This window comes from Vanellus vanellus, assembly GCF_965231255.1.
Source record: "Vanellus vanellus genome assembly, chromosome: 3".
Lineage (NCBI taxonomy): Eukaryota > Metazoa > Chordata > Aves > Charadriiformes > Charadriidae > Vanellus > Vanellus vanellus.
Genome location: NC_138907.1, coordinates 100,905,499 through 100,931,535, shown reverse-complemented (window position 1 = coordinate 100,931,535; position 26,037 = coordinate 100,905,499). Strand labels below are relative to the sequence as shown.

General features: G+C 42.6%; 1 protein-coding gene and 1 long non-coding RNA gene across 2 annotated transcripts in view; both read left to right on the top strand.

Annotated features, from left to right (window-relative positions):
- The window catches only part of PRIM2 (DNA primase subunit 2), a 127,839-nt gene extending 125,388 nt beyond the window's left edge, over nt 1-2,451 (top strand). Inside the window, exons 14-15 of the mRNA XM_082481033.1 lie at nt 1,769-2,016; nt 2,150-2,451. Of these exons, the coding sequence (XP_082337159.1) occupies nt 1,769-1,996 (228 nt within the window). The 3' untranslated portion in view covers nt 1,997-2,016; nt 2,150-2,451. The remainder of the gene's footprint in view (nt 1-1,768; nt 2,017-2,149) is intronic.
- Nucleotides 2,452-14,105: 11,654 nt separating this feature from the next.
- On the top strand, nt 14,106-25,821 carry LOC309670819. Its single transcript, XR_014269048.1, has 4 exons — nt 14,106-14,169; nt 19,879-20,011; nt 23,584-24,064; nt 25,782-25,821. It is a non-coding gene; the product is annotated as an uncharacterized lncRNA (long non-coding RNA).
- The last annotated feature ends 216 nt before the right edge of the window (nt 25,822-26,037 follow it).

Here is a 26,037-nt window from a genome sequence, read left to right as displayed (position 1 = left end):
GAGAGAAGAGTTTAGAACAACATTAAGAGTTCCAAAGTGAATCTTAAATTGGTCTGAAGAAAACTGAGATTTCAAGGTTAAAAAAAAAATAGAACTAATTAAGAGCCACTTCTAGCAAAGCCAGCTTTTCACTGTATTGCTTCTTTTTAAGCCTTTTTGGTGTAAAGAAGTAATTTAGTTCCCACATAATGGAAATTGGTGCATGGATGAAAGCTCACTGGATGAAACTCATCCAGATAAGACTGAAATGAAATTTCGTAGTGGCTTCAGGTTTCTCTTTTCTTGCTTTGTGCCTTTTATTTTGAGTGCCAAATTGGTGTGCGAGGCCTGTCACTTATTTTTTTAGATTTTTGTTTTTCAAGCAAGGTCGCTTACTACAGTTGCTAATGTTGTCGTCATGTCTGAATTAGATTTTGTTATATGGGCCACCATTTTCTGATGGAGCTAAGCTAGACGGTGGTAATGCATTGAATCAGGGTTCCCTTTAAAACACACATTGATTCTCTGCTTTATGATTTTTTTCACAAGTGGCTGAAATTTAAACTGATGGGGTTTTGACATATTAAATCAGCCACAGTATATGTCCTAATGAGACACTGCGTGTGTGCAAAGTTGCCTGTTATGCTTGTATTGGCCTCACCTCTCTGGGGAAAAAAGGAAGATAGTAGGTGCAGAAAATTACCAGTAATAAGGCTCTTAGTGTTCCTTGGTTTATTGTATCCCAGGTTTGGGAAATTTTCCAACATGATGTAACAGCAGTATTTTTCTCAAAATGTTCTTAGTATTCGCATGAACCGATGGGCAGATAAAAGGTGCAGATTGGCTGAATATGAGGTGGAAGCACCTTTTAAAGTAAGCATTTCCAACTTCTGCACCCCTGAAAAGAGATACAAAAGTTATAACTGAGATTTGTGATAAACATGTCAGAATAGCTTACTTTTAAAACTGAAAGCTTTGTTGATTTGAAATATTTGATGAGCATCAATTGAATGTTCACTTATCAAATAATTACAGAGCTGAAAGAGCGTGCCTGCTGAGTAGAAAGGAGCAATAGAAATATGCTGCACCTTATGCTAGTTTTCTATATTCTTTTCCACTGAAGACTAAATGTTCTTTGGTATTGGTTGTGCATCTGGTTTCAGGGTGCTGATGTTGGCACTCCTGGAGCAGAGATAAGCGTCTGTCTTAGCCTTCTGCCTTGTAAATATTGTATTTGTGGCTATTGGAAAAAACAGGGAAAGAGGTGAAGCTACCAGTTTCCATTCACAGTTTCACACTGATACTTAAGATCTAGATTTATACTGTGCAGTCGTTAAAACTTTTAGTAGTATTTTCTACTGACATTTGCACTGTGGACTTGTCTCAGTCCCTCTTTTGTGTAGGGAAACGTGGTTTTAAGGTGTAGGTTCAATTGCCCTACATCTGTAAAAGTATGACATTTTACTTATGTTGTTTTATATGTTTTGGGATGTTTTTTCTTTACTACAGCAAAGACAGTGTGAAATATTGTTGAATATGCCAAAACAGTGGTTCTATTTCTAACATGAAGGAAGAAACTTTGTGATGAAAGTACATCTGTGTCGGTCTTATATTTACTGGGACAGTATTTACAAACTGAGGCCTTTTTTTTTTTCCAAGAAAATTGGAACTTATTAAATTGCTAATAAATTTGTTCTTGAATATGACAAAGGTTAGTTTTTTGGAAAACAAACAAACAAACAAACAAACAAAACATAATAATTCACTGTTCCTTTCTTTTTCTGTGCAGGTTGATGACATTGGGTTTTCTTTGAATCATCCTAATCAGTATTTTGCAGAGAGTCAAAGGTTATTAAGTGGTGGTAGGGAACTGAAGAAGGAACTAAGTAATTCAGGAAACTCTCAACAAAAAAGTAATAGCCAGGAAAGCATGAATTCAAATTCTACTCCCACCTCTTCAAAAACAACAGCTGATGCAGAACTGGAGGGACTGGAGGCATACTTCACTGAAGACTAAGCAGCTGTTTGTGGTTTTTGGTCAGTGCTTTTGTTTTTTTTGGGGGGGCGAGGGTGGTGTTGGTTTTTTTTTTTTTGTTGGTGTGTTGGTTTTGGTTTTGTTTTTTTTTTTTTTAATTTCTTTCTAATTTATTTCATTCTTTCCCTTCTCTAGCTGAATTTGTCCTTATACTAAGGAATATGCACTTCACTACCTGGAAGACACAGGCATTTAGTACTTTGAATGGGGCTGAAGAAAAGAAAGATAGATACTGAAGCTGTAATTGCATCCAGTACTTACTCTCACTGCTTTAGGATACTGTTTTATATGGCATGTTGAAGGATAGGAAATGAAAGTTCCTTCCCAATTATTAGGTGATTTCTGTCTGACTTGCCTTTCTTGTTTTCCTTCAAAATGTTTAAATATTTTTATCCCATTTTGTGGTCACTTTTATATGTTTCTTATTAATAAATAAATTGCAAAGCAAAAGTTTGTGGTATTTTCTTTTTAGCTGTATTTGAATGGTAATTAAGTAGGAGTTCTTGTGATCAAAAATACTCTCTAGGGGAGTCTGTCTCTTTTCTACATGAGGAGCTGAGGGAAAACAGCTTCCTATTTGTGTACCTTGACACTAAATTTAGAGAGCCAGTTTTGGTGATTGAAATAGAACATAAGCAGAGTTTAGGCACCTGTATGTAGGCAGGTAATCCAAAAAGCTGACATGCCACATTTTAGTACATATTCCTTTTCAGTTTTAAAGTTTCCTCAATGTCTGAGCCTGGCTGGAGCCTCATGTGTCCTGCTAAGCTAAACAGCTGTCTGAATGCAAGTTTGGGTCACCTAAATTCCACCCATTCCCCCAAAGCTCAAGTCACCTGACACACAAACAGCATCCAGTCAAGCAGCAGCCACTGCGTGGTGGGTGGAAGCTCTAAGTAGAGCTGGTAGTTTATATCACGCTGTTAGAGTATTCTCCCAGGGGTTGGAAAGGCCTACATTTTATTTTATCTGATGTTTAAGGAATCACGGAATCATGGAATTTTGAGTTGGAAGGGACCTCTAGAGATCATCTAGTCCAACTCCCCTGCTAAAGCAGGATTGCCTAGAGCACATTACTCAGGACTACATCCAGGTGGGTCTTGAAAATCTCCAGAGAAGGGGACTCCACAACCCCCCCTGGGCAGCCTGTGCCAGTGCTCTGTCACCCTCACTGTAAAGAAGTGTTTCCGTGTATTTGAACGGAACTTCCTATGTTCCAACTTGAGCCCATTGCCCCTCGTCCTGTTACTTGGAACCATTGAAAAGAGCCTGGCTCCATCCTCCTTCAACCCACTTTTTAGATACTTGTATGCCATAATAAGGTCTCCCCTCAGCTCTTCTCCAGGCTAAAGAGTCCCAGCTCTCTCAGCCTTTCCTCATAAGGGAGATGTTCCAATCCCTTAATCATCTTAGTTGCCCTTCACTGGACTCTCTCCAGCAGTTCCCTGTCCTTCTTGAACTGGGGAGCCCAAAACTGGACAGAGTATTCCAGTATTGGCCTCACCAGTGCAGAGTAGAGGGGGAGAATGACCTCCTTCGACCTACTGGCCACACTCTTCCCTATGCAGCCAAGTATTCCATTGGCCTTTTTGGCAACAAGGGCTCATTGCTGGCTCATGGATAATTTACTGTCTACTAGGACCCCCAGATCCTTCTCCTCAGAGCTACTTTCCAGCAGGTCCACCCCTAACCTATACTGGTGCCTAGCATTCTTCCTCCCCAGGTGCAGGACCTTGCACTTGCTTTTGTTGAACCTCATTAGGTTCTTCTCTGCCCATCTCTCCAGCCTGTCCAGGTCGCGCTGGATGGCAGCACGGCCCTCTGGGGTGTCAGCCACCCCACCCAGCTTGGTATCCTCACAGAACTTGCTGAGGATACACTCTGTCCCCTCATCCAGGTTATTGATGGATATATTGAACAAGATAGGACCAAGTATTGACCCCTGGGGGACACCACTGGTTACAGGCCTCCAACTAGACTCTGTGCCGCTGATCACAACCCTCTGAGTTCTGTCACACAGCCAGCTCTCGATCCACCTCGCTGTCACCTCATCTAGCCCACACTTCCTTGGCTTCCTAATGAGGATGTTATGGGAGACAGTGTCAAAAGCCTTGCTGAAGTTGAGGTAGGTGACATCTACGGCTCTCCCCTCATCCAGATAACCAGTTATAACATCATAGAAGGAGTTTCAAGATAACATTTCCCCTTTTCTGGAGAGTGACCTAGCTACTGGTATAGCCGTGTAACCACATAAACACAGTATTGGCATTGCTGGTAGCTTGTATTAACTCTGCAAGGCCTTAGCATGAAGGCTCACTGAGCTTGATTTTGCTGGGCTTATCTTGCCCTACCTGAAGCTTTGTTTTAGCCGTAACAGCAACTGTCAAGTGACAGCCTAACTTTGTACAGTTGCATGGTGTACTGCCTATGTCTATGAGGACTACGATACATTTCTGTAGCTAATGGCTAGTAATACGTAATTACTTTGTGTAGAATCAATTAATCTATGATCTTAGGTGCCAGAGCATCTTAGGTGCCCCATGGATAACAAATCACCCATGGCCAAGTGCTGATCCTTAAAGAAATGTAACCTAAACAGTTGTGCAAAACAAGTTTTTAGGGACAAGAGAAGAAAGAACAACTAGGCAATGTGAGTAAACCACACTATATATAATTATTCAGCTGTGATATGGAATCACCAGACTAATGAAGAAATAATAGTGAGTAGAATGCTTTTGGAAATGTGTAATATTACCCAGGTGGACTCTAGAGAGAAGAAAGAACAATCGCCATGATCCGCACCCTACTACTACAGATAAACAGCGTGGGTCCCTGACGGTGTGCTGTTGATCCCGGGACCCCAAGGGGCAGTGGAAGGGTGTGTGCAACACTAGAGAGAGGGACATATGCAAGGGAGTGTGTGAGTATGTAACATTTGCTAGTTTTATTATGTTAGAGGTTTTATTTTCTCTACAATAATTAACTGATTTAGACTATTAATATTGTGACTGGACTACAGGCTGTTTGATTATTGTTAAGATTTTGGGCTTCTTGTATATAGAGTGCTCCTTTAAGGACACAGTTTGCTCAGGGTTAGTGCAACACCAGGCTTTAAAAATAAAACATGTTGTTTGTTGTTAGAAGAGAATCTGCCAAGATCCTCTTCCCTTCCGTGAATTATTCCTTAATTTATATAGCCACTTCTTTGTGTAAACTACCAAACCCCTTACTCCTTTGGGTATCACATACTCAAAGGAGTTGTGGAGATCCACCTTGAGCAAAGGCTCTGCTCCTGGATCCTGCAGGGTGCTGGTTGTTCTGGGCTCAGGAAGCAAAGAGTGACGAACAGCCATGGGCTTGGTTTCTCCTGCTGGTTAAGCTCCTGGCAGCACCCCACCTGACGTATGGAAGTCCACCGGTTGTATTAGGTGGTTGAGAAACTTGACCTTATGGTTCTGAAGTGTCATTGCCAGCGGTAACTATTCTCTAACTGTGTTACTGAATACCTGAGTTGGATGTGTCTTAGCAGACGTTGTGGATGCTTTTAATAGAAAGGAAGCTGTTTCAGACCTGCAATGAGATTTATGTTCCTAAGGGAAAGAGCAGGGAGAAGAATGAGTTGGTTGAGGCACTGGATGTAGGTGGTGTTTCCGAGCCAAGGCCCACCAATTGTAATTTATGATTCAGTAGAAACATTTCTGGTATAGGCTAACCCTGACATTGTCACTTGCAGCGCGAGTAAAACTCCTAACTCTTCATTTCTGAGCTTTATTGTGGACTTTGAAATCTGTTATGTTGGGAATGGGCTGCTTGTTCATGTATTCTACAATGGATTGCTACGTTAACAGAATGAAGTTATTGTTAGGAATTCAAGAATAAATCTTTAAAAATAAGCCTCCGTTACAAGGGAGAGAATATAACCTCACAAATCCTCTGAATGAAAAATCTTAATCTAAAATGCAACAAACATAACAGTATGTGGCAAAGCCTTTGTCCTTCATTGGTTTACTTCATTATTGTGAGTTTACCTCTCTTGATTAATAGTCCTACAAATTGCTTTAAACTATATTTTCTTCCCTTTTATTACCTGTCGGGTGGACTATAATAAAATATGTAACAGAAAAATATAAAATTATAGCATACAGTTACAAGTAACTAGCAAAGGATTGAAATTAATGCTTTTGTTGCTATTTGAAGAAAATGGCAATTTATTTTCATCTTTCACACGTTTTGATTTTTGTTTGAGAGCAGAATATTTTGAATTTGATAATGTAGAAAAATCAAAAATAAGAATCCTCCTTTTGAGCAGTTGGACACTGAGGAGCTTTAAACTCTTACTGCTTTGTAAATTCACTAAGAATCACTTGTTCCTTGATTATAGAGCTGTTTGAGATTAGAAAGGCAAAATCACTAAGCATATGTAAATCATTCACTTGGAAACATTTCCTGCACTGTAGTAGTGCTATTAAAAATTATATTTAGTCAGAAGATAAGGATTCTGAAAACCAAGTGACCCTGATATGATTATGCAGTAGTCAAAAACAACAACAAACCAAAGAACCCAATAACCAAACCAGTAACTAAACAAAACCCCATGAAATCCCAAACCGTAGTCTTTTTTACAAGTTGGAAAGAAAAGGTATTTCTGCAGTAAAGCATTGCAGATTGATCTGTTTGCAAGTAAATTTTGTTATATTTTGCTACTTGAAAAAAACCCACAAACATCTAAAGTTTGAAATTGTTCTGGACCACACACTTCAGTATTTTCAGTCAATAAAGGAGATACTAAGGTAGTATTTGGTTACATTTCTGAGGGAATGCACTGTGCCAAAATATAGCCCTGTGCAGCCACGGTGCTCGTGTAGGATGTACTTTTCTTTACAACATCCGATCTGAAGCGTACCACACTTAAATTTGGAGGTGGATGTTTCAAAAGGAATGCCGGTCCATAGCCTGTGATCTTTTGAAGTGCTAGCATCGAAGGCAATAAAACAGTCTCAGACTTCAAAGCCTTTCAAGATCTGATGAAGAGGAGAACTTTAGTATTTGGTGTTCTGCAGAAGGAAGGGTGAGGAGCTCACAAGTCGTGTGTGACTTACAAACTGCGCTGCTAAGATGGTGGAGCACTGCCCTGGTGAAGGGAATGGTGAGAGCCGGCAAGTACCGTGGCACGAGAGGAGTGGATCCGTGCAGCAAAACAGTTGATGCTGAGCACATGGTGTTTCTTCTGTGCATGCTTTGGGAGTTTTGCTTTGGACTAGTTTTAGTCTTAACAGTATGGCTGGAGCGGTCATTAGCAGATAGAGGGGCATTGCAGAGTGCACCTTTTGGATTAATTTCTTCCAAAAGGAATCCGGTTTGCACGGTCTCGGCACAGTGGGCAGTGCGAGCCAAAAGAGAGTGAGTGGGGATGACAGAGAGATTCCCTTGAAGATGGTGAATGTTTCAGTCAATCTCAAGCCCGTGTCATTGAGAGACACAGTGTAGCAAGAATTCATTTAGAGGATGAGACAGGGCAACTTCTTTGTGATGCAGGTGCTCACTCTGTGGTGCTGTTATTTTCACATGGTTGTGAAGTGTGAAATTTGTGATTTCTGCTCCTGAAATACTTATGGAAGTTCAATATGTCAAAGATTTTAATATTTGAATGACCTATTTTTTCCACAAATCTGATAATATGCTAAATACAATAAAAGGATTCCAGAAACCCTGGGATTGTTTTTTACTGTAACTACAGAAGAAAACCTTGCACCTATGGCAAGAATTTTTCAGTTTTACTTAGACCTGTTGGCCTGTAAGGACATTTATGTTCCCTGGGTTGCTATGATCTTCTGGATTCCCAGCCCAGATTTGTGGCAAGGAAGTAAAGCTTGAAGAGTTCATTTACACTTTTTGTTTCTTCCCTACAAGTACCTAAACCATTAGGGCAGGGCAGATGTAATCCAGAGCTTTTGGGCAAGCTCATCCCAGTATAATTACTGATGCTTTCCTTGTTTTCCCAAGGGCATATCCATGAATTACAGCTGGGCAGATGTTGTCAAGGTCTTAATATGAGTGGTTCTTTTGGGTAGATTTCACATCATGATACTTAAGATTTTTTTTTTTTTTTTAAGAAGCATATATAGCATATTCTACAATCTGTATCTATTTGAAGTTTCTTAAAAATCCACAAAATAATTACTTTGTCCTTTCAGGTCATTGTATGGGTGTTTTGTTTTGTTTGTTTTTAACCTCTTTTTACCTACACTGTAGGTATGCCAGGTTGGAAAGGGCTTTGAGCAACCTGGTCTAGTGAGAGCCCCCCACACACCCCCCGCCATGGCAGGGGGGTTGGAACTAGATGATCTTTAAGGTCCCTTCCTACCTAAACTGTTCTATGTTTCTCTGAATAACTGGCATCTTTTAACTAACCTCTGCTGTTCACGGTCTCCTTATTTCACCATCCTGTGTATTCCTTCTTATCTACTACATAATAGCTTTTACTGATGATGGTGTTTAGAACTTGTATGAAGTCCACTACTTTGTTCACGTTAGCAGAGTAACGCATCCTTGCTACTACCATGCTTGCTAATCGCTGCCTTTCAAGTTGTATTTTCCCTTCTATGTTACTCCAGGAGATGGTACAAAATGTTACTGTCCTTCACTGGCCGATCTGAATCAGAAGCCTAGTTCACGTCAGTGGACCCCTGATTTTAACAGATCCTTTTGAGAGTACAAATCTTTCTTTCCGCTTCAATCTGTACTCTTAATATCATTGCCAAAAGTACTTCATCTCAACATCAAAACTTCTACTTTTGGGATATAGCTTCCCAAAAGAAAAATAAAGACTTTCACCCCTTAGTTCAGTTATTTGCTAAAATTTTTTTAAATCCCTCAAATGCTGAAGGATCTAAGGCATTTGAATTGGACAAAGGTTATGATCAGTGGGTGCAATTCAATCCGCCAAGGAACCTGAAGTGTTTATGGAGGTAAATTGATTGGAAAACAAGTATAAAAATGGTTGGAATAATGTCAAGAGTGAATTGTAGCCGGGAAACATATAGGAACAGATACTTAAATACTAACTTGTTAACAGAGGAAGCACTGGAACACTTTAGAAGTGTGTTTAGGGTAGGTGAGAAGTAGATCAATAGCTGGAGACAGGAAGGTGATATCAACCTAGATGTGTCAAGGGAGAGAAGGACATGGTGATTAGGCTGCAAACAGCATGAAGGTGTACTAATTCTGAATATCTCTTAAAAATGATAACCACAATGAAAGCATCACAAGATGCTGTGTTTCTTGCTGAAATGCAAGCTCTCAGCCAAGTTGAAAATGTTTCATCATGTAATCATAAACCTTAATTAAGACAATTTGTGAACATGGGATAATGAAAAGGACATTAGTACAGCACAAGCAGATATGGCATAACCTTAGTATTTATTTTTTAGAAGAACAGAGTTGTATAATGGGAAGTCTTCATCAAACAGAAGGTCTCTGCCATGCTTAATGGCAGCACTTACAAAGTGCATTTCAGTAAAAATCAAGTTAGACCAGAAGTGTCTTTGCTCATCCTGAACTAGTCAAATTGATGCATGAACTGCAGGGTGAAATGTAATGGTCTGTGTTGTACTGTTCAAAGTAGAGGGTCCAACTGGTCCTTTTTGCCATTAAAGTCTATGACACTAGGATTTATTTTTACATTTGATAAGAATGTGATTCTTCAAGCTGCGGAGCGTCCTTGGTTCAGACAGCTGCTCTAGTGCTTTTGGGTAGAATATAGAGGCAATCTAAGCAGACAGACCCGACAATTAGAAATGTGTGATTCGGGTACGTAATGTTCAGGTATTTGGAGTGTCAGTGGTTTGGCCAACTACAATTTTCAGAGAAGTGGTTGACTGTAGAAAAATACCAGGAAACCTGCTAAATGACATTAATTCCATTCTCATCTCTGGTGTTAGAGCGTAATTTAAAATAGGGAAAGTCCTTAACATGCTGCAGGTTATAATTGCTGCTGTATGAGTTTGAATGGGAAAAGGGAGAATCCTTGACACTAGGACTTAGAAAAGAGTTTAGAGGTTTCTTAGACTGTCTCTCTGTTAAATCAGGAGACACTGTTGAAGGTAAGTTTTACCTACAACTGATCATGTCCTTCTCTTTGGTTTATTAAGTCCTAAGGGATGATTGTAAAACTGCACTTTTCAGGATATGGTATTAATAGAAATATAGTTTTTGACAGTTGAGGGAACTTTTCACTTGGATTTAAATATTCACCTGAGGTCTTGCTTCTCACAATTTCACGTCTGTTACAGCATATCAAGAATAACATGTACAGATATTGGAATCAACATACAAGTAGGAAAAGTAAATTGCGTCATTTAAATGTTTCAAATCGATTGTAGGGTGTGTAATAAGAGGTATAGCAGTTGAATATGTCGGTAGTACAGCTATAGTAATGTGCTGAGTGTAGGCTTATATACAAGTGCAGTACTCCTCCCTCTGCCCATTTCTACTCAGTATGTTTAGAAACAATCCTTGAAAAAATATTTCTCACCTTTTTAACATTAATTTTAAAATGATTAGAATTTTGTTTTATAAAAATTGAAAATTTATTCTGCAGTGTAAAAATACATTTGAATGTCCTTTTAAATTTAATCACTGATGTTAGTGGACTTTCTACTTATTGCCCGTATATTTTGGCTTAAACTGACTTTTATGAGACATGTAAGGCCTTACTTTGAAACCTCAGGATTTTGCAGCTTTGGATTAAAGAATGCCACTTCATTCATTTTCTCTTCAAGCATCAGCTTGAAAAAAATCCCTGCACTATAAAAATGTTAAAGACCTTTACAGGCCATATCAAATTAACTCTTCCCTTTGCCCTTTTAAAGTTCCCACCAAATGAAATTATGAGTGCATATATAGATAAAAAAAAAAAAAAAAAATTACACCAATTACACCCAGGAGGCCTCATGACGATATATTTATGACAGTTCTAGATGCAATGTTTTTGTTTTGATCTCCAAATTGTTTTGGAGCATATGTAGATGGGATTTCACTTCTCCGGGAAAACCAAACTAACCTCGCTATCCTTATCAGAAATAAAAATAATAGAATATTCAGCCTGCTTAACTGCTTCCAAACCGAAGGCCAAAGCTAATCTGAAGTCCAGCCACCAAGCAGGCATATCCAAATTGATTACCAAGCAGATTTGATGTGATATTCACTCTTTTTAACTGCAATGTGGGCTCCCAGCACATATCAAATTAGATGGCAGAGGAGAGGAGCCACTTGTTTCCTGTAGGTAGCTGAAAACTATTTTAAAGAATTTCACCTGTGTGACTGTCCTGGTTTGAGGTTTGCTTACTTAAGGTGCTTAAATACAGATCTGAGAGGGAAAAATCGTATCTCTGTATACCATACAGCTGTATAACTGCTTCTGCTAAGGTGCTTTTGAGAAATGTCTTTTATGTCTGAAGAAACAATAGCTGTAGTGGTAACAGACCTTTCATGTTTTTGCAAACCATGTTCTTGCCACATGATTACTTCATTACGCAACAGGTTCTATATTTATTAAACTGACTGTTGTGCAGAAATTAACACGCTAAGCCCAGCTCTCCAGGAATGCCTCTCAAGTCTTTGCAGTAATCCCAGCCACCAACACTCTTGGTTTTCAGTTCAGATCCAGTTTCTCAAAAGGCTGGTTAGTAGTTGATCTTATTTTAGAACATGTAGTGAACTCTAGAAATCCTTTTTCCTTATTGGAATTTAGTGCCATTTCAAAAATTTTACTTTCACTCTTCAGCTGTAGTGATCCAGTATTTCTGGGTAATGTTAAAAAAAAAAGAAAATAATTAAAAAAAAAATCTTTTAATCACATTTAAACTGTTTGGGAAAATGCTGCATTTCTTAATTATGGTCTCTTATTAAAGTTTCTTAAAGTCAGTTGAAGCTTATTGCCAGTGATGAAGTTTGTTCCCAATAAGTTACTTCTTTTCCCTTCACGTTAGTAGACCTGAACCTGTCCCAGTCACTATTCTTCCTCATTGAGGATGGCTGCAAGAACCATTTTCTCCAACAAAAATTACCCAAGGAGCATTTCTGTAGCCTGCAGGAACTGTATCTTAAAACAGAAAAGAAAGTAGTACTCTATATGTAGTGTTATTTGTTCAGTTGTCACCTTCTTAATCATCATAACTATAGAGAACATTTAATTACTAAGTCCTGATGTTGTCCATAAACCTGGAAGAAATGTCTAAATGAGCTTTAGTGAAGACCATTTTTAACAGACATTGTTAAACTGACATAAAGAAGTGAATAGGCCCTTTCTACTTTACTGACCAAGATTTATAGTGCAATTGGTATCAACTGATGTCTTCACAGAGCTGCAATTTGTAGTAGGAGACTAAAGTCTTTGTTCTGTGTGACATCTTTCAGTTGAGGATTATGAGCCCAGCTCTGCCAGGCAGGAGGACCATGCAGGACCATGCAGCTGCTGAGAAAACTCAGAGATCTTCCATGAAGTTGAATGCTCAGTGTAGAGCCGCACAAGGAGATAATCAAGTTGATTTGGACTAAAGTTTTTAATTGTGTGAACTGAAATTAAGTGGTAGGAATATACAAGAAGTATCCTATTTCCTCTCTACCGGTAAGTTGAAGGTTGTTGGTATTCCCTGCAATTCCAGATGTTTAAATATTTTAATTAAAACTGAACAAACACTACCACATGCTATTCCTGGGTACTTTTGAAGAGTTTTAATTTTCAACTGTTGCTGAATTATTGGTTTGGGAATGAAAAGTTGGCTCTTCTCTGTCCTCTAAATAAATAAATGCAGTCAGTGTATCTTTTCAATACATCATTGTGCTAATGTCTTCATGGTTCACTGTGGTGAGAGTCTTGCATGCAAATCCTTGAATGATGCTCAGCTTAAATCTACTCTCTGGAAGTATTTTTTGTTTGCTCGTGTGGATAATTTGCAGTGCTTCGCTGAGCAGAATCTACAGCATGAATTAACTGTATGGCCAAACTGTGCCTGCGGAGGGAAAATGATTAAAGCCATTGGGTTACTCTGCATTGTGGAAGACTGAAGTCTAATAAGCATATACTTCTAAACTAGTCTCTGTGGGACATTCGTAAGTGACTGGTAAAATCTTAACTTCCCAAGGGTGAAGAAAGGAGCATGGAGTTTCTGTTGGCAGTCACTCCTGCTATTGCTCGCCATTCAGAGCAGTTGTCAGCTCTGAAAGGAGTCCAGCCTGGTCCTTGGGGTCACAGAATGGCTTTGGAAGAGGGAAGGGAGGAATAAAAGCATCAATATGTTTATTTTCTACATGGATGAACTGTTGTGGAATAGCGAGCTAAGAGGGCTGTGGGCTATTGGCTGCGTAGTCAAAAAGAGCCATCAGATCCCTAGAAAAACAGGAGGTCTTGTGGGTGACATCTGAGGGGCTTTGTTTATACCTTGTGGTTAATGTGATAGACTTGTATTGTAAATTTGTTAATCAAACCGGTATGTAAGCTATGCAGCATTACACTATATGCTAACCGCTGTAAACCAGTATAGCCGGGAGACTTTGTAACTGCAATATCCTGCTAAGTAAACAAGATATCCTAGCCCTGATTGCCTGATAAGGGAATACTTTGGAGTTGTAAAAGTATGTATGGTATGCATGTAGTATGCATGCTGTAAATGATAAGATCGGGACCTACCAGAAGGCCAGGAAAGACCCCCTAGCAACAGAGCGCGAGAGACCGCAGAAGAAACCAGCGAAAGCCACGTCAACCCGGGACCTAACCCGGAAGAGAAGGACTGTAAGAAGAGGACTGTGGAGGGGGTGAAGTGTGCGCCGTTGGTGCAGCAGAGACTCCCCGTCCGCCCGGCGCTGTTTTGCCTGCTTACTGCTTGCTTAATAAATTCTATTTGGATAATCCCGACCGGCGTGGAAAATTTGTCACCGGCACTTATAACAATTTTGGTGCCGTGACTCGGATATAAGTTAACTTGGCTCGGGATCCAAACTCTGGGGATGCGCCCCATCTTCGGATGGCCCCTGAGCAAACGATACCCCTTCCAAGACCTATACTTCCGAACTCGAAATTGAGTAAGCAGGCGAAAGAAGACTGCAGTACCCCGTAATTTTTGTGCACGAAGACCCGAACGAAGACTCCAATTTAAGTGAGTATTGGTGCGTTAATCCGTTCAGTCGGGGTGGGTTATCCCGGAGCGCGCTTGAATGAGACGCTCCCGAGAGGGGCGAAGCGAGTGCGGACCCTCCTGTAGTGCGGTTCTCATTGCCCGCGAGGGCGTGAGGCGCGAACGAGGGGCCTGTGTGTGCGTGTGTGCGTGTGTGTGTGTGTGAAGGCACTTCGGAGATGGGACAGAAGAAAAGCAAGCCTTCTGGCCCCATGGGAGGGACGAGGGGACCTCAAGGTGAAGTTACCCGGCATTCCCTTTAGAGTAAATAGGACAGGCCATCAAGGCTGAGGGAAAGCGTACCTGAAACTCGGCGTTACTGTTAAGCGAGCGAGAGTTTAGATTTGTGATCGGTCTGACTATCTTGGTGCAGATTAGTGGCAAACGGTAAATGGTTTAAGATTTAAGTTACATGTAATTGGCTGTTGTTCTGATTGGAAAATCTTGTGGTGTGAGAAGTGTAACGGGCCCTTTTACATGACTGAGTGAGTGTTTGAGCGAGTGAGGTGCAGAGTTTGTGTGTTTGCCCTAAGCGAAAAGGATTTTTACAATGGAGGAGAGGGAACATCGACGTAGTCCAGGCGCAGACATTAAATGGCTACTACAGCGGCCAAACTGGACTAATCAAAACGCTAAACATAAAAGTCATATGGTGGATCTGCGCACCAGAGTTGATCAAGAAATTAAAGAATCTGTTCCTCGAGGACAGAATATAAATAAAGCTCTTAGTGAACATCAAGGGAAAGATAAAACCCCCACTAAATGGCTGGACAGATTGCGACAGAATCTGCAACTCTATTCAGGGGTAGATCCCACCACCCCTGTGGGACAAGTTCTGTTGAGAACTCAGTTTGTGGTAAAGTCATGGACAGACATCAGAAAGAAATTGATGAAGTTAGAAAACCAGCAAGAGCGAGGATTAAACGAGTTGTTGAGAGAGGCCCAAAAGGTATTAGTTTACGGTTTGGCCTCCTGAGGAAGTATAGGGTTTTACAGTGTGACCTCAGGATGATATCCCCTTTGTAGGCCCTTTGTTGTTTGTTAGTAGGTTACGGTTTGGCCTCCCGGAAGTGTATAGGGGAACCTTGGATTTTTCTTTGTTTGACCCTCCCGGGACAAACTCCCCTTTGTAGGACATGGCTGCCCAGAAGGCGGGTGATTTTTGTGAAGAAACAGAAAAATTGTATGATTTTTGGAAACGTATTGTTCTCGCCTCTCACTCTCAGGACGAGATTGGGCACGGGACCATTGGTTCCAACTGCAAAGTGTCACAGACCGAATAGTGGTGTTGCGTAAAGAAGCTGGAGTTAGAAAAGGAAAAGGGAAAGCTATTGTTTGTGCTGTGCTGGGAGCGTGCCTGGCGGCTGCGGTGCAGGGCAGGAGGCGGGCGCCCCGCCAAGAAGAGGCGATAGTTGCCTCAATACAAGCGGCACTGGCGCCGCTGCAGGAACAATTACTAGAAACCGAGCGGGCGCTAGAGGAAGAAAAGCACCAAAACTTAATGTTGAAAGAGGAGCTAAGAGTTCAGCTCCTGAGGGAGGCAGACACCCTCGCTGAGACAAAGGTGATGCCGGAGGGAAAAGGGGTACGCCCAACTTACCCTCAGGAGGATTTAAGAAAACTAAAAGACGCCACAGATAACACCCCCCCACACGTGCCCGCTGGTAAAAACAGAATACATATATGAGGACGATAGCGACAACTGCCCCCATGTTGTCACCAGAGAAATCCCCTTTACCGCCACTGAATTGGCCAAACTACGGAAAGATTTTGCTAGGACGGCAAGGGAATCTGAAACCGAGTATGTGTGGAGGATATCCCTGTCGGGGAGGGGGGGGGGACGGAATCGTGTTATCAGAAAAGGAAGCCGAGGGATATTGGGGCCCTGGCGTTTTCCTCACAACGGGCGACCGCCGAGCCCCGTGGTCTCTGACCCAGAGAGCCGCGTATTGGGCGGGGGGGGCTGAACCCATTGGAGAGGGGGGATCCTCTAGCTATAAATGTCGATGAGCTGTTGGAAAGTGTACAGAAGGCGGCTTGCCTACAAATGATGGATGATCGGGAACTCAAACCAAACCTAAACTCCCCAATGTTGTTACCAGTAGATCCCGAGTGAGTAACACCCCTGATAAGAGGAATCCCCGACTCACTAAAACCTATTGGAATCCAATTGCAGGGGAGGATCCAAAATGTGTCTCGGGAAGAGCGAATTGCAGCTGCCCGAGGGGGGATGGTAACCCCTGAGCAGCGGTGGGGGCGGGGGGAGGTATGGACCTGGGGGGGAAGTGGCTCAGGAATTAATAAACTACGGAAGGAAATATGGGCCAGTAGGTCGGACTTACCAAATGGTAGAAACTAGAACAGTGCGGGCGGAGGAGCCGGCGAATAAATCATTGTTTTGTTTTGTTTTGTTTTTTCTGGAAGAAGCCCTGATCTAACAAAAAACGAGAGACCTCTGTTCCGGCAAGAATTGTGGCAAATAGGACTGCAAAAGGGGGTGCCCCGAGACTTAATGGATGGGCTCCCCACCAAAAAGCTAGAGCTTCTGGTGCGGAGGTGGTCTGGACAAGGACCCCCGCCCAGACTGAACCCACCTTCGGCGCCACCCGCGGACATGGGGAAAGGGTTCGAGAGAAACGAGAAGGTGGCGGAAAACTAAATCCTCCGCCCCCTCAGGGTGAGGGGGGAGGCGGAGGGTGGATGTTTATTAGGCGACTCACCTGCAATAATAAGGGAGACTTACTACTTACAGTTGCGGTAGGGCCAAGGAAAAAGCCCGTGAGTTTTTTGATTGATACAGGGGCCCAGATTACAGCAATTAATCGGAGTGAGGCAGAACAGTGCGGCATCTCGGCGCCTTCTAAACACCTAATAGTACTAAATGCTTTGGGGAAAACCCAATCTGCGCCCATGACTCCGGTAACCTTGTGGCTACCAGGAGAGGAAAGTCCGGTAGACACCATGGCGGCTATAGGGCCCTTTCAAATGAATCTCCTGGGAATAGATGTTTTGAAGGGAAGACAGTGGCGGGACACCCAAGGGAATTTACGGTCTTTCGGCGTTCCTCGGGTTAGAAGGCTAACCGAGAATTTCGGTGTGGCAGTGCGCCTGCTACAAGCGGCGCCTCCCCTCCCCCCCTTCCCGCTTGACTAGTGTGAAACCCTTCCCGTTACCCCTGGGAGCGAGGGAGGGCATCACCCCCGTGTGAGAAGATCTGAAGAAACAGGGAGTCGTAGTCCCGGCACAGTCCCCCTCAACTCTCCCGTATGGCCCGTGAGAAAACCTAATGGGAAATGGAGATTGACTGTAGGCTACCGGCGCCTCAATAACAATACGGGCCCATTAACGGCTGCCGTGCCAAACATCGCCGAGTTAATCGCCACCATTCAGGAACAATCTCACGCGGTGATGGCAACAATTGATGTCAAAGACATGTTTTTTATGGTCCCGCTGCAACCTGAGGGCCAGGAACGCTTTGCTTTCCCGGGGGGGGGGGGGCAGCAGTATACGTTTACTCGGCTGCCTCGGGGATACAAACACTCCCCCCCAGTAGCTCATCATGCGCTGGCCCAAGAACTTGAAACCATTCCCATACAAGCAGGAGTTAAAATTTACCAGTATATAGATGATGTGCTTGTGGGAGGGAGCCATGTAGAGGGCGTTGAAGAAACGCAATACGATATCATTACCCATTTGGAACAGATAGGACTGACGATCCCGCCTGAAAAAAATCCAGACTCCCTCCAGCGAGGTAAAATTCTTAGGAATCTGGTGGAGGGGGGGGGATGATCTGCATTCCACCGGATACCCTATCCTCGTTAGACTCCATTAAAATGCCAGAATCCAAAAAGGATTTACAACATGCTCTGGGGCTGCTCGTGTTTTGGAGAAAACACATCCCCGACTTTTCGATTGTTGCCAGACCATTATATGATTTACTGAGGAAAAGGACTCAGTGGGAAGGGGCCCCAGTTCACGCTGAAGCCTTGCAACTACTAATTTTTGAAGCAAATGCCTATCAAGCTTTAGGGCCAATCCATCCCACTGATCCGATTCAGAATGAATGGGGATTTTCCCGGACTGGACTCTCCATTCATCTGTGGCAAAAGGGGCCCGAAGGGCCCATCCGGCCTATCGGATTTTACTCACGCAGCTTCAAGGACGCTGAAAAGCGATACACTACTTGGGAAAAGGGGTTGTTTGTGGTTAGCTTAGCTTTACGGGAGGCCGAACGGACTATTCGAAAACAACCCATAGTTCTTCGGGGCCCGTTCAAGGTGATCAAAGTAGTTGTAACAGGGACCCCACCCCCTGACGGGGTGGCTCAGCACCTCCGTGAGGAAATGGTATGCTCAAATAGAACACTATTGCGAATTTTTTTTCTGTGACAGAAGGGACTGCTAAAATACTGGCTATCCAAGATTAGGGGAACTTGGATAGGGAGATGCCCCAATTTTCCCCTGTGATCAGGGTCGCTCCCCCATTCTTGGAGCAGGTTTTAAATGCATGGTTTACTGATGCTTCATCGAAGCGGGAAGGGAAAGTTTGGAAGTACCGGGCTGTGGCCCTTCAGGTAGAAACCAAGGAGCAGATCATTACAGAAGGAGAGGGCAGTGCACAGGTGGGAGAGCTGGCTGCAGTGTGGAGTGTGTTTCAACGTGAGAGACAGACTCTTTCCCCTGTGCACATTTATACAGACTCCTATGCAGTGTTCAAGGTCTGCATGGAATGGCTTCCATTCTGGGAGCAGAACAGCTGGGAAGTCAATAGAATACCAATTTGGCAAAAGGAAAGGTGGCAAGATATTCTTGCGATTGCAAGACAGGGGACATTTGCAGTAGTATGGGTAGCTTCCCACCAAAAAAAAAACCCAAAAAACCCCAACCTGTTACCCCGGCTGGCCGGTGGAATGCAGAAGCGGATGAGTTGGCCAGATTAGCCCCACTGCAGAGCACCCAAGTGCCAGGAGGACGTGGGTTAGCTAAAAGACCTTTTGAGAAAATACAAATTGATTTTACCGAACTTCCAAAAGTTGGTAGGTACAAATATCTCTTGGTACTTGTAGACCACTTAACTCATTTTGTGGAAGCTTTCCTGGTGGCACGAGCCACTGCAAAACGGTAGTAAATATATTGTTAGAAAACATCATACCATGGTATGGGAACATAGCAATAATTGATTCAGACCAGGGACCCCATTTTACCTCCAAAATTATAAAGGAAGTCCTAGACCCTTTAGGAACTAAGTGGGAATACCATACCCCATGGCATCTGCAGAGTTCGGGAAAAGTAGAAAGAATGAATGGTGAGATTAAAAAACATTTAACTAAATTAATGATTGAAACTAAAATGAGTTGGGTGAAGTGTTTGCCCATAGCTTTATTAAATATAAGAATGCAACCTAGGGCTGACACTGGAATCTCCCCTTTTGAAATGTTATATGGAATGTCTTATGATCTGGAATTACCAATTGAACATCCAAAGGTAGAAGAAAAATTTCTGCAAGAATATATCACTGAGCTTACGAAGAGAAGGCAAGAGTTAATAAAGAAAGGACTGATAGTGCAGAGACCGCCTTTAGATAGTACAATCCACAAAATAAAACCAGGAGATAAAGTATTAATTAAAGCCTGGAAAGAATCATCCCTGACTCCCTGTTGGGAGGGACCTTTTCTTGTTTTACTCACTACAGATACTGCTGTCCGGACTGCTGAAAAGGGGTGGACTCACGCAAGCAGAATCAAAGGACCCATTCGGAGTTCCCATTGAGAGGCAACAGGAGACCTGGACAACCTAAAAGTTACCTTCCGGAGGAAACCGGATGAGTGAGACTATCTTTTGTAGAGATCCTAAACTGTATTTGTTATCCCTTTGTCTAAATTGTTATAAGTATAAGCTTTGTAAAGAAAAGTGGTGGGTTCATTGCCTCTATAGGTATCCTCCTAGTGGTATTTGCCATGAATGTTACAACTACAAAAGGAAACTAACTAAACAGGCATTATGCGTAGGAGTAACAACTGGGAAAATCATAAAGGAATCTGAAGAGTGGTGGGATATTTTTGCCCAAAGCCTAAACCCTGAAAAGTGTTGTTTCCGTGCAAATGAACCTTGGTTAACAAAAAATTGTACATTGAAATTGTACAAGTAATTTGCAGACGACCAGTGTCTAGGGTGAAGTGTGGGGCTTGGGAAGTGAAAAATAAGAACTGGGAGGCATATAAGTCAAGGCTGACTGAATAAGAAGGAGGTTCCCCTGAAGAATACGGCTGCTGCCGAGAAGATGGTACACCTCGCTGCTCTAAGCAACAGAGTAGGCAGAGGAAAAGGCAGAGACGTACAGCTGTGGGGATTGAGGTTGATGAACCACCTCCAGAAATGGCTTGTGAAGCCCCTTGACTTACAACTCCCAACCCAAACAACTTCAAAACTTCCCCGGAGTCTCCCATCCCTCTCAAGAGACAAAGGTAAAAAACAAAGTGATCACCAGGGACTTTGGGATACCTGTAGTAAAGGTAAAGGCACACCACTTTTCTCGAACCTGAAAGCAAGTATTTGGGCAATGGGATTATTACTGATGATAATGGGAGTGACAAAAGGTGAAGAGAACCCCCCCCAACCTTATAAATGGACACTTTCTAGGTGGGATGACTCTAAGATACTCAAGATAAATACTACAGCAGGCTCACCCTCCTTTAATATAACTAATTGTGAATTGCTGGAAACAGCCCTAGGATATGCAGGAAGCACCACAGACCATGAGTGTAGCCCCCAAAGACAATATACCTGGGGGGCTACAAATTTAAAGGCCACCTACTGGTGTCCTAGCTCGAATCCAGGAAAAGGTTACTGTAACTCTCCCAGAGAATATTATTGTGCATACTGGGGCTGTGAAACTATAGCAACAAAACCAGGATGGGGCATCCCTACCGTAGATAAACATCTCCAAGTCGCCTGGATGCCAGACGGCTGTCGTAAGCCTACGTATAGTTATGATGGTGGCTTAAATAATGCTGGAACCTGTAAATCTTTAAAGGTTACCATATTACAACCTCAAGATCCTGGATGGATAATAGGAAGGATTTGGGGTGTAAGGCTCTGGGAACCTGGGACAGATAGGGGAGTATTAATATTGGTCAAAAAGGAAGAAATTAAACATAAATAAGCTGTTGGCCCTAACACAGTCCTCAAAGAATCAAAGATAAAAATACCACCTCCTTCAAGCGCAACAAGCACAGCGGCGGCCCTGGCCGAGAATATTACAATACCACCCCCTACAGGTGCAACTGCAAAAAAACCCTCTATGGGAAATCATACAGGCCACTTACCAAATACTAAATCATACCAAACCAAATATAACATCAAGTTGTTGGCTTTGTTATGAAGTTACTCCACCCTTTTACGAGGCCATTGGAGTAAATGGTACACATTAATCTGAGCACGGAGACAGCACCCTCTCAATGCTCTTGGGGAAATAGAAAGAAAGGAATAACAATGCAGCATGTTACTGGGACCGGAGCCTGTATAGGCAAGATGCCAAAATCCAAACAAACGCTTTGCGGCTCAATGGAACCCAGTCTCAACAAAACCAAAAATAAGTGGATTATCCCTCAAGGAGCTCGGTGGATATGTTCCAAGAGGGGGTTCACCCCCTGTGTGTCTCTAGATGTGTTCAATGCCCTTTGAGAATACTGCATCCAAGTCACTATTATCCCAAAGGTATTATATCATCAGGAAAGTGTAATTTATGATTATTGGGATACTAAAACACATCTCATTGCTAAACGAGAACCAATAACTGCTATTACAGTAGCCACATTGTTAAGTATTGGAGCAGTAGGAGCGGGGACAGGAATGGCCTCTCTCATTCAACAAAAACAAAGATTTAGCTCTTTAAGAGCTGCAGTAGATGAAGATCTAGAAAGAATAGAAAAGTCAATAACTGCATTAGAAAAATCTTTAACCTCATTATCAGAAGTAGTGTTACAAAATAGGAGAGGAATGGATCTCCTCTTCTTACAGCAAGGAGGATTATGTGCAGCCTTAAAAGAAGAGTGTTGCTTTTACGTGGATCACACAGGAGTAGTTAGAGATACTATGACAAAATTACGAGAAGGATTAGAAAAACGAAAAAGGGAAAGGGAAGCTCAACAAAGCTGGTACAAATCTTGGTTCACGCGTTCTCCTTGGCTGACTACTCTATCATCTACAATAACTGGACCTTTGGTAATATTGACTTTAACCTTTGGACCTTACATATTGAATAAAGTCATCGGACTTGTAAAGAGCAGGTTAGAAGCAGCACACCTAATGTTGTTAAGAAAGCAGTATGAGCATTTAGAAGGAGATGAGATCGCTGAAAAAGAAACTTACATTCTCTCTCTCGCCTGAGAAACTGTTGCTCGGTTTCATCAACAAAATGATAAAAAGAAAAAGGGGGGATTATGATAGACTTGTATTGTAAATTTGTTAATCAAACCGGTATGTAAGCTATGCAGCATTACACTATATGCTAACCGCTGTAAACCAGTATAGCCGGGAGACTTTGTAACTGCAATATCCTGCTAAGTAAACAAGATATCCTAGCCCTGATTGCCTGATGAGGGAATACTTTGGAGTTGTAAAAGTATGTATGGTATGCATGTAGTATGCATGCTGTAAATGATAAGATCGGGACCTACCAGAAGGCCAGGAAAGACCCCCTAGCAACAGAGCGCGAGAGACCGCAGAAGAAACCAGCGAAAGCCACGTCAACCCGGGACCTAACCCGGAAGAGAAGGACTGTAAGAAGAGGACTGTGGAGGGGGTGAAGTGCGCGCCGTTGGTGGAGCAGAGACTCCCCGTCCGCCCGGTGCTGTTTTGCCTGCTTACTGCTTGCTTAATAAATTCTATTTGGATAATCCTGACTGGCGTGGAAAATTTGTCACCGCCACTTATAACAGTTAATAGAAGAGAAATATGTCAAAAAACAAAAAAAAATCCTGTACAGATTTTCATTTCTATGAATCCCCAGAATCCCACTGTCAAAAGAATTGTGATGTTAAACCTGGTTGTTTAGCGTAAAGAAAAAAAAAAAAAATTAAAAAAATTAAGAACATCCTTGCCCACAAGCAAAACAGAATGACGTGCTCCTTTGGGAGAATAGTATTCAAGATTACAGGCTGCTGTTACTATTTGCAGCTACTAATGGATGGGTGATTCAACCCCAAGAGCTTTTGTTCCTTGGCTGGCAGCAGGCCTTTCCATCCCTGGTGTTCTCTCAGGGCAGGGTTTCAGTGGAAAGCACTGCCTAGATGGGTTTTTGGTGTCAGGTTTGCTCTTCAAAATAGGTTTGGCTGAACGGAAACATTTAGATGAACTTCTTGTTGTCATTGTCTCATCTCGTGTGTTCTGTGTGCAGGGAATCAGGAAGAGGGAAAATACGCACTAGGAACACGTGGAGACCGGTCTGCTTCCTTCATTGATCTGTGGGAAGCCGAAGGTGGCTTAAATGATAACTACTCACCAAAGCTGCAATGTTTTGATCAATAGATGTTGTATGGAAGACCCTTTTTTTCCCAAAGAACACAATTTCCATTTCTGATCTCCATTGCTGTACTGGGAAGCTGTGCATTGCAGATTGCTATCCTGTGACTTTGGAGCATCGACAGACTGGAGCATGACAAAAACTTTCCCTGAAGGACAAAAACTGTCCGGATCCATTTAATCTGCTGCCGCTACAACCCACTTCTCTCTATGGAAGTTGCAGGCTCTAAGGAGCGCGTGGTTCAAAGTGCGCAGAGGTGCGGCACTTGGCATCTTATTCACGTTTGAATGCAAATCAGACAGCAGCTTCCCTTGCTCAGCTTAAAAAATACCAGAAAAAAATATACTCCGAAATGGTAAGGAAATGGTTGGAAGGTTATAATGATATTATTATGTGTATAATTTCCAGGGGAGCTATTGTGGCAGGGTCTCATTGTTCATGGCCTCATTGAAGAAGAATAGAACAAAACTGAATATACTTTTTTGTCCTCAGCAGCTTGCAATTTAAATTATGAGACGTTGTGATGAGTGCATGTAACAAATATGAGGGGCATATGACAAAAAAAATGGAAAGGACTGTGATCAGAAGGTGTGTTTATATAGATATGTTGTTGTATAAATTGAAGGTTTGAGGTGGGTTGTTATAATAGACACATTAATTATGCCCATAGTCTCAGCTGGTCACTTGCCTATCCAATATGAGCTGGCAATTTACCATGGCTATTGTGGCAGAAATGGGTGCTGAGGAAGGATTTGAAATCAATGAATACAAAGCAGGAAAACACACGAAATCAAATTACATGCTAAATAACCCTGAGCTGAAGTCTGTGCCTCCCTTAATGTCTGAGTTCTCTTGCTGTCCACAAACTTTTTGGGATCCTTGATGATGCAGAAGCTCCTGTTTGAACAGGGTCTCTCACTTGCTGGCTCTCTGTTTTGCGTTATTGATGTGATGTTGCAGCAATACCAAAAGGCACGCAAATCGTAGCTGCTCCTTCAAACCAGCTGGATGCTTTTGAATTTTAGGCAGGTGTCTGGGCTGAATTGCAAGCTGTTTGCACCTTTCCAGCTGGTGGTAATGACCTTAAGGACATTCATTTTAAGATTTCACTGATGCACATAAATGAAAATAGATCCAACAGCTCAAGTTTGTCATGCATGGTATCATTTCGTATCCTGGGCAGAGAACCTAATGAGGTTCAACAAAAGCAAGTGCAAGGTCCTGCACCTGGGGAGGAAGAATGCTAGGCACCAGTACAGGTTAGGGGCGGACCTGCTGGGAAGTAGCTCAGAGGAGAAGGATCTGGGGGTTGTGGTAGACAGTAAATTATCTATGACCCAGCAATGTGCCCTTGTTGCCAAAAAGGCCAATGGAATCCTGGGCTGCATAGGGAAGAGTGTGGCCAGTAGGTCGAGGGAGGTCATTCTCCCCCTCTACTCTGCACTGGTGAGGCCACAACTGGAATACTGTGTCCAGTTTTGGGCTCCCCAGTTCAAGAGGGACAGGGAACTGCTGGAGCGAGTCCAGCGAAGGGCAACTAAGATGATTAAGGGATTGGAGCATCTGCCTTATGAGGAAAGGCTGAGAGAGCTGGGACTCTTTAGCCTGGAGAAGAGAAGGCTGAGGGGAGACCTTATTATGGCGTACAAGTATCTAAAGGGTGGGTTGAAGGAGGATGGAGCCAGGCTCTTTTCAATGGTTCCCAGTAACAGGACGAGGGGTAACAGGCACAAGTTAGAACACAGGAAGTTCCGTTCAAATACACGGAAAAACTTCTTTACGGTGAGGGTGACAGAGCACTGGCACAGGCTGCCCAGGGAGGTTGTGGAGTCCCCTTCTCTGGAGCTTTTCAAGACCCGCCTGGATGCAGTCCTGAGTAATGTGCTCTGGCAATCCTGCTTTGGCAGGGGAGTTGGACTAGATGATCTCTAGAGGTCCCTTCCAACTCTGAAAATTCTGTGATTCTGTGATTCTGTGATCCTTGATTTCAACTAGCAGTGTCCAAGCAATGGCTAAAGGAGAGAAACTGTTGTCCCTGTTGCTGATCCGGTCACTCGTTATGTTGAATGTAGGAGCCTGTGAGTGACAGCAGTTCAAAAACCACTGCCTGGGAAAGCCGTATGAGCATTTCTGCATCTGCAAAACCAGTGCAGGTTCAGTGATACCTGCTTGAAGAAAGGAGGAGTTTAAGATGGTTAGCTGAGAAGGAGGTCCAGCCAGCAGCAAATATTGACCGCTGATGGAACAAAAGGTAGAACCAGGTGAGAATTCTTTTAATTCTTTTTTTTTCCCCCAAGGATCATTTCCGTACATACTACTCCACATACT